Source organism: Oncorhynchus nerka, linkage group LG7, assembly GCF_034236695.1.
Source record: "Oncorhynchus nerka isolate Pitt River linkage group LG7, Oner_Uvic_2.0, whole genome shotgun sequence".
Lineage (NCBI taxonomy): Eukaryota > Metazoa > Chordata > Actinopteri > Salmoniformes > Salmonidae > Oncorhynchus > Oncorhynchus nerka.
Window position 1 is genome coordinate 29,442,462 of NC_088402.1, and position 13,043 is coordinate 29,455,504.

The 13,043-nt window shown below is 42.7% G+C and overlaps 2 protein-coding genes across 5 annotated transcripts in view; both read left to right on the plus strand.

The window, feature by feature from the left end:
* Positions 1–55: 55 nt before the first annotated feature.
* On the plus strand, positions 56–11,805 carry ngly1 (N-glycanase 1). Its single transcript, XM_029663153.2, has 12 exons — positions 56–230; positions 3,469–3,583; positions 3,760–3,987; positions 5,919–6,081; positions 7,400–7,619; positions 7,857–7,978; positions 8,277–8,422; positions 8,693–8,803; positions 9,209–9,385; positions 9,660–9,851; positions 10,142–10,319; positions 10,541–11,805. Exons 1-12 carry the CDS (start codon positions 130–132, stop codon positions 10,717–10,719), a joined length of 1,932 nt encoding a protein of 643 aa, XP_029519013.1. The 5' UTR covers positions 56–129; the 3' UTR covers positions 10,720–11,805.
* A 186-nt stretch (positions 11,806–11,991) lies between these two features.
* Positions 11,992–13,043, plus strand: part of LOC115131986 (DNA topoisomerase 2-beta-like) — a 44,922-nt gene continuing 43,870 nt past the window's right edge. For all 4 annotated transcript variants that reach the window (XM_065020392.1, XM_065020393.1, XM_065020394.1 and 1 more), the window contains exon 1: positions 11,992–12,493. In XM_065020392.1, coding sequence (XP_064876464.1) covers positions 12,452–12,493 — 42 coding nt within the window. In that variant the 5' untranslated portion in view covers positions 11,992–12,451. The remainder of the gene's footprint in view (positions 12,494–13,043) is intronic.

Sequence of the window (13,043 nt, forward strand, 5' to 3'; positions counted from 1 at the left end):
TCAGGCATTGCAATGGCAGCTATTTGGATTATTTACTTGGAAGTTGCTAGCAGCAATGAAATCGTTCATATAGCTAGCTACCCTAGTGAGTAAAATACGTCCAGGGAAGGAGGTTGTAGCAGAGAGGACATGGCTGGGTCTCAAGGATTCTCAACACTATGCGAAAATTCGAATGAAGTGTTTCTAGACGTCGCGAAATTGTTGATCACCTATGCCGACAACATTCTTAGGTAATACTGTCTGTGTGCTTGAATGTAAGCGGAAAAGATTGCCTAGCTAACTTTGCTAGTTAGCTTATAATGCTAGCTTCCTTACTAACTAACTTAGATTATTTAGCTCATAGTTATACATTATGCAGTGTCATCTTGTTGAAAAGAAAATGGAATTCCTTACTAACTGACTTAGATTATTTAGCTCATAGTTATACATTATGCAGTGTCATCTTGTTGAAAGGAAAATGGAAATATGAGGCGACTACAAGCTACTGAAACGGGCAAAGCTGTCATCCGCTCGAGTTGCGAACGCTTGTTACATTGTAACGACATTTATTTTCCTATTGGAAACGATAGTAACTACTTATCTCTAACTCAACTTTATCTCATGCAGCTGCTGAGTAACGTATGAAAATTGCTTTAAAGGAACTCAAAGACCTGCCTGTTCTTTATACCGACATAACATAACATAACACAACATACAATGCCTTGCAAAAATATTCATACCCCTTGCCTGTTGGATTTCATTTAAATTGAAAAAGTCAGACAATCATGTCTAACTAAGTGGATTACTTTTTTAAAAAATTAATAAAATGTAATAACTAAAATATAGTCGTATTAAGTCAATACGTGTTAGGAAAACCCATTAGCATCGATTACAGCAGTCTTCTTGGGCAGCTGCAAAATGCAGAATTTGCTCCTCCATTTCCTTGTTGCTAAAATTGTAATTGTTCGCCTAATTTCAGTTTGACAAAACAATGTATAGTGTAGATAATCATTGTACCATCTCTAAACCGCTGTGAAATATTTGCAATAACCTAAAATATGGTATTTTCTGCTTTATCTAAGCTACCTAAAGTAACATACTGACCACACCGCTCCCATCGCGTGCACAAGCGTTGCGAAATAAATGCACACATGCATGTTATTCAATCATTGCGCCAACGAGCGTCTGCGTTGCCAAGCGCTAAAATCGAAGTCAGTTCTATTTGTGACACCTTGTGCAAGCCCTGCCTCTCCCATCTCCTCATTGGTTATACCCACTTGGGTGATTGAAAGATGAACTGAGGTCGGTTGTTGTGGTAATACTATTAAAGTTAGATGCCAATCGCCATATAAATTAGCGATCACGACACACAGGTTGAAATATCAAAACTCTGACCCAATTATAGTAATTTAGTCAAAAAGCATTAAACATTTATGGCAATTTAGCCAGCTAGCTTGCTGTTGCTAGCTAATTTGTCCTGGGATATAAATGTTTCGTTGTTTTACCTGAAATCCACAAGGTCCTCTACTCTAACAATTAATACACACATAAAAACGGTCAACCGAATCGTTTCTAGTCATCTCTTCACCTTCCAGGCTTTTTCTTCTTTGGAATTTATATGGCGTTAGATGCCAAACTTTCATAGTATTACCACGACGACCAACCGACCTCAGTTTCTCTTTCAATCACCCATGTGGGTATAACCAATGAGGAGATGGCACGTGGGTATCTGCTTCTATAAACCAATGAGGAGATGGGAGAGGCAGGACTTCGTCACAAATAGAACTGACTTCTATTTTAGCGCTTGGCAACGCAGATGCTTGTTGGCACGCGTGAGCAGTGTGGGTGCAATGGTTGAATAACATGTATGTGTACATTTACTTTTGCGACGTGAGCGGTGTGTGTTTAGTTCTATGTTAATTTGGTCAGTCCTCCAAAAAGTTACGTATTGCAGCTTTAAAGTTATGGGAGTTGTCTTGAGTATTTCTGGGTAAATCTCTACTCGATTTGCACACCTGGATTGTGCAATATTTGCCCATTTTATTATTTTCAAAATTATTCAAGGTCTGTCAAGCTGTTGTGGGATCATGGCTACACAGCAATTCATGTCTTGTCATAGATTTTGGTAAGCAACTCCAGTGTATATTTGGCCTTGTTTTTTAGGTTGTCCTGCTGAAAGGTGAATTCCTCTCCCAGTGACTGTTGTATGGCAGACTGACTGAAGCAGGTTTTCCTCTAGCATTTTGCATGTGCTTAGATCCACCCCATTTCTTTTTATTCTGGAAAAAAACTCCATTATTTGCCAATGTCAAGCATACCATACCATGATTCAGCCACCACCATGCTCGAAAATAAGGAGGCAGTTACTCAATGATGTGTTGGCTTTGCCCCAAACATAAGGCTTTACATTTAGGCCAAATGATGTATTCCTTTGCTGTGTTTTTTGTCGTTGTTGCAGTATTACTTTAGTTCCTTGTTGCATACAAGATGCATGTTTTGGAATATTTTTATTCTGTATATTTCTATTATTTTCACTCTGTCATTTAGGTTATTATTGTGGAGTTCCTACAATGTTGTTCCACCCTTATTTTTCTCCCATCATAGCCATTGAACTCTAGCCATTATGGCCTCATGGTATTTTGTTAATTTAACCTTCATTTAACTAGGCAAGTCAGATAAGAACTAATTCTTATTTACAATGACTGCCTATCCCGCCCGACTCTGGGCCAATTGTGCGCCGCCCTATGGGACTCCCCATCACGGCTGGTTGTGATACAGCCTGGAATCAAACCAGGGTGTCTGTAGTGACGCCTCTAGCACTGCGATGCAGTGCCTTAGACCGCTGCGCCACACGGGAGCCCATGGTAACATCCCTGAGCAGTTTCATTCCTGTCCTGCAGCTCAGTTCAGAAGGACAACCATCTTTGCTGTGTCTGGGTGGTTGAATACATAAACAAAAGCATAGTTATCTTGACCATGCTTAAGGAGATATTCAATGTCTGATTTTGTTTTTAAAGTTTTAATTTAAAACAATTTGTTATTATTACCCGTCTACCAATCACTGCCCTCTTTTATGAGGCTTTTGAAAAGCTCCCTGATCTTTGTAGTTAAATTCAATACTTGATTGAGGGACCTGACAGATGTTGTATGCATGGGGGACAGAGGAACGTTTAGTCATTCAAAAATGTCAACCTGTATTATCACACTGAGATAATCCATTTGATTTGGTCAGCCAAATTGTATTCCTGGGCTAATTTAGGCTTGCCTAAACAGAAGGGCTGAATGCGTATGCAACAAATTCATAATTTTAAATCTTAAATAGTTTTTCTTCCACTGATGAGTATTTTGTGTGGATTGACAAATTACAATCCATTTTAATCCCACTGCATCACAAACCGTTAAGAAATCCACAGGGTCTGAATACTTTTGCAAGGCACTGTGCATCCAATACATTTTCACTAGCTAAGATATTTGTGAATGTCATTGCAGGAATCCCAATGAAGGCAAATACAGGTCTATTCGAATAGGGAACCCTACATTTTCCACCAAACTCCTTCCTATCAGAGGGGCAGTGGAGTGCCTCTTTGAGATGGGCTTTGAGGAGGTAGGCTACTGTTGTCATCCTTATTCTAAAAACACACTGATTGCATGTCATTGAAATGTCAGGAAAGATGTATGCATGACTGCCTTTGAAAAGTTCTCCATAAGTAAACATGCCAGAAGCCTCGATGCATGTCTTTTGGGATGCATTTTTATCTGGATGTCTCCCTCTCTCCTCAGGCTGAAACTCACCTGGTGTTCCCCAAGTCTGCCTCTGTGGACCAGCTGAGGAGAATCCGGGAGTCCATCGCTGCAGAAAGAGATCAGAGACTGGGTGTGGGGCAGCCCCAACAGTCTCCTGTGACAGCCACACCCCTGGCCTCAGCTCCGGCCTCGGCAACAGCCCAGGGTCCACCTGTTACTGCCAGCCTGGCAGCTAGACAAACCCCTGCACAAGTACCCTCCTTGGTAAAGCTTCAGTCTTGTGTGATAATTTCTCTCTGATACACTTTTGTATTTTTTTATTTGTATTTTATTAGGATCACCATTAGCTGTTGCAAAAGCAGCAGCTCCTCTTCCTGGGGTCCACATGAAACATAATACAGAACATCATTAGACAAGAACAGCTCAAGGACAGAACTACATACAGTGCCTTGCGAAAGTATTCGCCCCCCTTGAACTTTGCGACCTAATTGCCACATTTCAGGCTTCAAACATAAAGATATAAAACTGTATTTTTTTGTGAAGAATCAACAACAAGTGGGACACAATCATGAAGTGGAACGACATTTATTGGATATTTCAAACTTTTTTAACAAATCAAAAACTGAAAAATTGGGTGTGCAAAATTATTCAGCCCCCTTAAGTTAATACTTTGTAGCGCCACCGTTTGCTGCGATTACAGCTGTAAGTCGCTTGGGGTATGTCTCTATCAGTTTTGCACATCGAGAGACTGACATTTTTTCCCATTCCTCCTTGCAAAACAGCTCGAGCTCAGTGAGGTTGGATGGAGAGCATTTGTGAACAGCAGTTTTCAGTTCTTTCCACAGATTCTCGATTGGATTCAGGTCTGGACTTTGACTTGGCCATTCTAACACCTGGATATGTTTATTTTTGAACTATTCCATTGTAGATTTTGCTTTATGTTTTGGATCATTGTCTTGTTGGAAGACAAATCTCCGTCCCAGTCTCAGGTCTTTTGCAGACTCCATCAGGTTTTCTTCCAGAATGGTCCTGTATTTGGCTCCATCCATCTTCCCATCAATTTTAACCATCTTCCCTGTCCCTGCTGAAGAAAAGCAGGCCCAAACCATGATGCTGCCACCACCATGTTTGACAGTGGGGATGGTGTTCAGGGTGATGAGCTGTGTTGCTTTTACGCCAAACATAACGTTTTGCATTGTTGCCAAAAAGTTAAATTTTGGTTTCATCTGACCAGGGCACCTTCTTCCACATGTTTGGTGTGCCTCCCAGGTGGCTTGTGGCACACTTTAAATGACACTTTTTATGGATATCTTTAAGAAATGGCTTTCTTCTTGCCACTCTTCCATAAAGGCCAGATTTGTGCAATATACGACTGATTGTTGTCCTATGGACAGAGTCTCCCACCTCAGCTGTAGATCTCTGCAGTTCATCCAGAGTGATCATGGGCCTCTTGGCTGCATCTCTGATCAGTCTTCTCCTTGTATGAGCTGAAACGTATGACCTGGACGGCCAGGTCTTGGTAGATTTGCAGTGGTCTAATACTCCTCCCATTTCAATATTATTGCTTGCACAGTGCTCCTTGGGATGTTTAAAGCTTGGGAAATCTTTTTGTATCCAAATCCGGCTTTAAACTTCTTCACAACAGTATCTCGGACCTGCCTGGTGTGTTCCTTTTTTCTTCATGATGCTCTCTGCGCTTTTAACGGACTTCTGAGACTATCACAGTGCAGGTGCATTTATACGGAGACTTGATTACACACAGGTGGATTGTATTTATCATCATTAGTCATTTAGGTCAACATTGGATCATTCAGAGATCCTCACTGAACTTCTGGAGAGAGTTTGCTGCACTGAAAGTAAAGGGGCTGAATAATTTTGCACGCCCAATTTTTCAGTTTTTGATTTGTTAAAAAAGTTTGAAATATCCAATAAATGTCGTTCCACTTCATGATTGTGTCCCACTTGTTGTTGATTCTTCACAAAAAAATACAGTTTTATATCTTTATGTTTGAAGCCTGAAATGTGGCACAAGGTCGCAAAGTTCAAGGGGGCCGAATACTTTCGCAAGGCACTGTACATGTTCTTACTTTGTCAGTAAACAATTGCATCCCTTCAATTGAACTCTCTTATCTCTCTCTCACCCCCCCCCCTCTCCCTTTTTAATCTATCTCCCTCCCTCTGTTTCCGTTCATCAGGAAAGCAGTATGATCTTCCTGACCACCCTCCAGTCTAACTTCCAGCATGTGATGGAGTATGAGAACTCAGAGCTACAGCAGAAGGCTTTAGGTGTTATACCACACCAGCAGCTGACCACCACAGCCAAGGAGAAACTACAGCAGGCCAAGCAGGCCGATCCAGGTAACACCAACCCCGTAGTTCAGAGTTCCTATTCAGGTTTAACCTCGTTCCCAGTCTCAATTGCTATTGCTGGTTGGCAGATGAGATGAATTCCGGCTAAACCAGTTCTACTGTGCTTTATAAACGCTGGGTGGATTGAAACAAAGATGTTGAACTTCACATGGTGCACCGTGTTTGTACAGTTTTTCTTAATGATACTGAGTGCTAAAATAATCTTGATTGGAATGAGAAACTCACAACAACAAACCAGTGATTTTGGCTGATCTTCAGGGGTGCAAACTAGTCACCTTTTGGTGAAATTCGCCTTTTTGAATCCAAAATAGGTGACGTACGTGATTCGTGTAGATCCAATGAGAAGTTTGGGGGTGGGGGGCTTTGGCTGACTACTGGCTGTATGCGAACGAGTGATACGCGTTTGGAGCAATACTGGATGTATCCAAGGCTTAGCCAATCGTTCACGTAACAGAATGCAGCACGTGACTGAAGAGAGAAGAGACAACCAATTTCTTAGTTACAACCGCATCAGTGCACGCTCTGGAAAGAGTAGTAAATCAGTGGCCAATGATAGTTGCATTTGAGATCAGCAGTGCGGGTAATTTTAGCACTTATTGTTGGTTTAACGAGACATTACCTTGTTTTAGTAAGCTAGCTTCAATAGGCGTAATAATAATTAAAACGACAACAAGAACACTGCTACTTCACTCGACACAGAAGGTGCATGAATAAAGGAGCATACTCTTCAGAGCTTGTAATCAAACAGTTGATGTATATTGTATTTCTGGATGTCCATGAACATTTTTATTTTATTTTTAATTTGACCCCTTTTTCTCCAATTGTTTTAGTAGTTACTATCTTGTCTCATCGCTACAACTCCCGTACAGGCTCGGGAGAGGCGAAGGTTGAAAGTCATGCGTCCTCCGATACACAACCCAACCAAGCTGCACTGCTTTTTAACACAGCGCGCATCCAACCCGGAAGCCAGCCGCACCAGTGTGTCGGAGGAAACACCGTGCACCTGGCAACCTTGGTTAGCGCGCACTGCGCCCGGCCCGCCACAGGAGTCGCTGGTGCGTGATGAGACAAGGACATCCCTACCAGCCAAGCCCTCTCTAACCCGGACGACGCCAGGCCAATTGTGCGTCGCCCCACAGACCTCCCGGTTACGACAGAGCCTGGTCGCGAACCCAGGGTCTCTGGTGGCACAGCTGGCGCTGCAGTACAGCGCCCTTAACCACTGCGCCACCCGGGAGGCAGTCCATGAACTTTAAAGACATTTGTTCTTGCTTTGACCTTATTCCTGTCTCTCTCCGGTCTTCAGATTGCAACCTGAGTGAAGAGGACCTACTGGTGCTGGAGCTGCTCCGCTGGTTTAAAGGGGATTTCTTCTCCTGGGTGGACTGCCTGCCGTGCAACCACTGTGGGGGTCCAACCCAGTCCTCAGGCCCACTGGCCCCTTCTACAGAGGACCTTCGCTGGGGAGCCCAGAGGGTAGAGAACCATCACTGTCAGGCCTGTAACCACTCTACCAGGTTCCCCAGGTGGGTTCAATGAGTCAGTGTTTTCTCTATCATTATATATCCCACCTGTTTCAAAGAAGAGCTGGAACGTGATCCTACGTGGCCAGTTGGTAGGAGCGTGGCGCTAACAATTCCAAGGTCGTGGGTTCAATTTCTGCAGGGATTTTAATAAAAAAATGTATGCACTCACTACTGTATGTCACATTGGATAAAACATCTGCTAAGCTACATATTAAGACATCACTCTCCTGTGTGCAGGTACAATAACCCTGAGAAGCTGCTGGAAACCAGGAGAGGGCGCTGTGGGGAGTGGGCCAACTGTTTCACCCTGTGCTGCAGAGCCCTGGACCTGGAGGCCAGGTATATCTGGGACAGCACAGGTACTGTAACACTTTATTCATTCATGTTAAAGCACAGAAGCTGTTACTGGAGGCTCTACTAATTAAGACTGGTTCAGGAGGGGGTCTCTCCATATGTTCCTATTCTGTGATAGTGTGACTGCTTTCCCATTCTCTGCTATTATCCCTGGAGAGGTTAATTGACTACGTGGAGCTATTGGCTCCGTGGCGGTTTATCCTATTCTCAACTATTTCTAACTGGCCATAACTGTGTATCTCCGCAAATACTGTATGGCAGATATGTCGGTAATATGTTCTCCTGTTCCTTGTCCTGTCCCAGACCACGTGTGGACGGAGGTGTACTCTGCCTCTCAGCATCGCTGGCTGCACTGTGACTCCTGTGAGAACGCCTGTGACAAACCTTTGCTCTATGAGATTGGCTGGGGGAAGAAACTAGACTACGTTCTGGCTTTCTCCAAGGACCAGGTGAGGAACACACTCGCTCTCACACAGAATGTACACTTTGAAGGTGCCGGAGAGGGTAGTTGGCGTTTCCCACTGAAAATGCCGCGTTCAAACACAATGCAATAGTGAGCATTCACTTAGGCCCAATCTGTTAAAGTATGACGCAATGCTTACCTAATCTCTTCACCCATGCTTAGCTTGATTACACACACTTCAGAAACAAATGAGTCAATAAGTCTCTAGCTGTGGCTTGTAGAGTTTTCAGGATGTTAGGAGTGTGTTGTGCTGCAGGTGGTGGATGTGACCTGGAGGTATTCCTGTTACCACCCAGAGGTCCTGTCCAGACGGAACAAGGTCCAGGAGCCCTGGCTGCTATACACCATCAACGGGCTCAATGCTGTGGTAGGTTCACCTCAGACCTCCACCACTTTTTAACCTCATATATTCACCACCAAACCTGTATCTACGTATGTGTAAACCGGTATAGTGCTTCACGTGTTGTGAGCATATATGTTATGCAATTTGTGGAGAGAGACCTCTCATCTGGTGAGGTAGATTGTAAACATACAAGCAACTGTATTCAAAAGGAGGCTTATTAAATGTACTTTTTAAACTAGACTTTTTTAAAGCTTAATGGCCCTGAATTTGCCAGTCAGCTCAAGAGATTCTGCAGCCCCTCATTCATGTTGTTCAGGGTTTGTCTATAGAGGCACCAGTCTCTTTACCCAGAGCCTGATAACATTCCTATGTGTTCATCTGTAGAGGGTAGAGCTCAGTCACCCATCACTTTTCTGTATTCATGTCCAGAGGCAGCAGTCCCTGAGCTCTGAGAGGAAGAAGGAGCTGTTAGAGAGACTCCTAGTGGAGCTGGTGGAGTTTATATCTCCTAAGACACCCAAACAGGGCGAGCTGGGAGGACGCAACTCTGGCTCCCTGGCCTGGAGGAACGCCCGCGGCGAAACAGGGCCAGGGACTACTCCATCGGTGAGCTATACAGCTGTGTTACGGAGTCAAATAACTTGTTACTTCCTTGCATCTTTGTGGACCCACTGGGACCACTGATTCGAACATGTATGACTGTAGTCGCTTTGGATAAAAGTGTCTGCTAAATGGTGTTATTATTATTATTATTATTATTATTATTAATAATAACTGGAATGGTCCTTTGAGTCAGATAGTTACAAGACAATTGTTCCTTGGGGACCAATGGGGGAAACGTCTCTTTTTAAATGAATGTATTTGTGTTTCTCTCTACCAGGCTGCTGCAGCAGAGTTTGTGTTTGTTCCGACTGAGAAGGAGAAGAGTGGGAGAGTATTCCATCTGCGGTACAACTCCACCAAGGATCACTACTGCAGGGTGTCCAATGACAGTGAGGACATCCAGGGCTGGGACAAGACTGTGTGGAGGAAAGAGTCTGTCTTCAGGAAGCTGGAGAATGACTGGCAGATGGTTAGTTTTTATCCATGATATATCATAAACGACAAGATGCAATGCTCTTATTGATTCAATCTAGTTCTTATATTGACACATCAATGGGATACTTTGTTGCTTTTCTGTCTTTTTAATATTGGTCAGTCTTTGATCGTTAATTCAAGGGCGTTCCTTTTTTGCAGAACCAATAATAAAGAAGTAGCCTTCATCAATATATCCTAACTTGTATGATGTATGTATCGCAACTGTAAATGTTTCCATATTTCTGCTGTCTTTTTCCTGTCAGTAAATGCGCTCTGTCCTGTCAGGTATATCTAGCTCGTACAGAGGGCTCATCGTCAGGGAAGATCAGTTGGAAGTTGGACTGTGCTCCTGTAAGGATGAAGATAAAGACTGTCTCAGTCAGAGCATGCAGCCAGACCTTTCACTCTGGAACCGTCCGCTGGGGTCTGCAGTCTGGACAGAACACCACAGAGTTCTCAGGAGGTTGATGGATGATTGATAGATTTGGCTGGTTTATTTGACCCATCCCTTTCACTATTAAGTTGGAAGCATTTTTTCAAATTGACTTGAAGTGCTAATTGTATACTTAGTGATTTGTAAATGTAAAACAGGTATGCTTTGCTTGTGCACTTAAATGTATATATTTTTCTTCTTTATCCTGCATAACAATGGCTTTATGTTTTGTCATGTTTTTGAACACCCAGACGGGGAGATGCATTTGCTTCTGGGTCTTTCTGGATCCTCTGAGTTGGTCTTGGAGGCGGAGCTAGCCGGAGGAGAGGGCGAGTCGTCATGGCAACACTCCCAGCTGTTCCGGCGGAGTTTGAATGAGCCGGAGGAATCCTCGTTGGAAATCCTTGTTGAGATGGAGGAGGATGCTTAATGATGGAGACACTGTGCATTCGATCGCTCTGAGCAAGGCGCTGCTACGTTAATCTTCATCACGTAATGAGTAGTTATTTTGGGATGCAACATGATGTATAGATCAGTGATTCTTCTCAGTGCCTTGCTCAAGATCAGGGGAGTCTAACTCATTCCATGGAGGGCCTAGTGTCTGCTTTTTTTTCCTTCTTTCAATTAAGCCTTAGACTACCAGGTGAGGGGAGTTCCTTACTAATTAGTGACCATAATTCATCAATGAATTACAAGGGAGGTGTGAAAATCCAGACATACTGCCCTCCGTGGAATGAGATCGACACATGCTCAATATGATCACCTTGAATACACCGACTCTGTACATAGACATGTATAGTATATTCATATGCGTCTTGGCACTTATGAGACAAACGAAGGGCTAGTAGTTTGGTGATGATGATGGTTGTGGGTACAGGATGGATGGTCGGTCAATTAGTCCAATAATCCTTTGGGATCTGTGTGTCTTGAATCAATAATCTTATATTGATTACAGATTTTGTAATGAGGCTGGTTGGATATTTACTGCCAGGAATGTAGCAAGACCCAGACCCAGCTTCTGTATGACACAAAAGCATCTTACCTAGACTGTTTCTGCCCAATAAGGAGTAATTTAATCCTCTTGGACCTCTTGGGAGCATATGGTGTCCAACAATGGCTTTCCACCTCAAAGGGGACAGTGGATCAATATGGCCTGGCTGCAAACCCCTTCCATAACAAGGTTCTGGCTCCTGGACATAGGAATATGACCTGTGAGCCTAAAGTCCATCTGATATGGATTTTCCACTTGTCTTTTGAAGAAAAGCAATATCATATCTGTGTAATTGTTGAATGGACCCCAGAAAGCAAATGAACTATTGATAGGTTTTTATGTCAGTATCCACTTATGGATATACAGGTATTCTATATTTTATTTGTGATGAATGCATGATGAAGACCTTTGTTAAAATATTTTAACTACAACTACCTTGCAGAAATATGAAAGAAGTTAATGTGTCCTTGTTCAAATATGTCAATTGTGCAATCGGTATAATAAAGAATACGCTTTTTTGATTAACTGGTTTCATGCAGTCTATGGACCACATGGGTTCCTAAGTAAGAAAAGTAGTGCGGGCGGTGTTTCTACTACCACCTACTGGTTAAAAATTACAAGTACATCGTGGGGCATGTATTTTTGTTTCTTCCCCATTGGCTCAAGTACCGGCTCCTAGAAAAGCGAGCACCGGGTTGGTGGGTTCCGCTGTGGGGGATTGTCGCCTTGCGGATGGTGGAACCTGACGGAGGCAGGCGGCGTTGTTATTATTTGTGAATGAACATTTTGGTATTGATTTACAGCCGTATTTTAAAGTAATTTTGTTTATACAGTATTTCAATTTATTTTGTACTAAATTACATTTTGTGGAACTATTTAACGTCTGGATTTTGTACAGTAAATGTATACACATCGGCAAGTAGCACGCAAGCGTTGACGATTTCAGGCCTAGTTCTAACCACCGCTCGTCGATTTTAACAATAGCCGCGCTATAGTCCCTCATCTTGAACTATTTTGACAGACATTTTATACTTGTACTGACACAGAAAATAACAGAATGGGGTCCGTTAACTGAAAGCATTCCTGAGTTTATGGACTATATTGTATGCCGAACTTTTCAGTATTTTATCTGCTTAGTAGCATCACTCAAATTTAGGGAAACAAAAGGAAGATGTCCAACGGCGCAGCAGGAAGTGGGGGTCTGACTTGGGTGGTAAGTTACTATTTTGTTATGTTGCATTTACTGGACATGTTTGCTTTATCGCTACAGCTAGCGTTGATCATTTTGCCGGGATGCATGAGAGAAATTCTGAAGTTTCAAGAGCTGGATATTTGTAAAATGGCCAGTGATAACTAGCCAGCAGCTAATGCATTCCTTTAAACTATCATGCGCCTATACAAGATGGGCCATGATTTGGGATATTCATTTAGCTACGATTGCCCGGCACATACTCTCACAGATTGGTCCACTAACGTCAGATACATTGTTTTCTTTTTTCATGTCATTCGGCAACATTGCTTTTCAGTGAGTGAGCCACTTGGCCAATGGCAATGCCCCAAGAAGTTCTTTGTTGTATTACACGTCAAGTGTAATTGATTGATAGTCAGTTTGTATATTTTACATGCACGCCGTTTAAATATAGAATCTTGAATGCGTCTCAAATACCGTTATTCGTAGGTAGCCTAATCTATATATATAAAAAAAAAAATTATGCGACATATTCCTTAAACGTATTTGCACGACATTTGGTCAGCTAACGTTA

Bases quoted from the DNA above. Each gene is read 5' to 3' on its own strand.
- ngly1 (XM_029663153.2), top strand. From the start codon at position 130: ATGGCTGGGTCTCAAGGATTCTCAACACTATGCGAAAATTCGAATGAA. The intron at 3,584-3,759 runs GTAGGCTACTGT...CTCTCTCCTCAG, and splicing joins TTGAGATGGGCTTTGAGGAG to GCTGAAACTCACCTGGTGTT. The intron at 8,423-8,692 runs GTGAGGAACACA...GTTGTGCTGCAG, and splicing joins TGGCTTTCTCCAAGGACCAG to GTGGTGGATGTGACCTGGAG.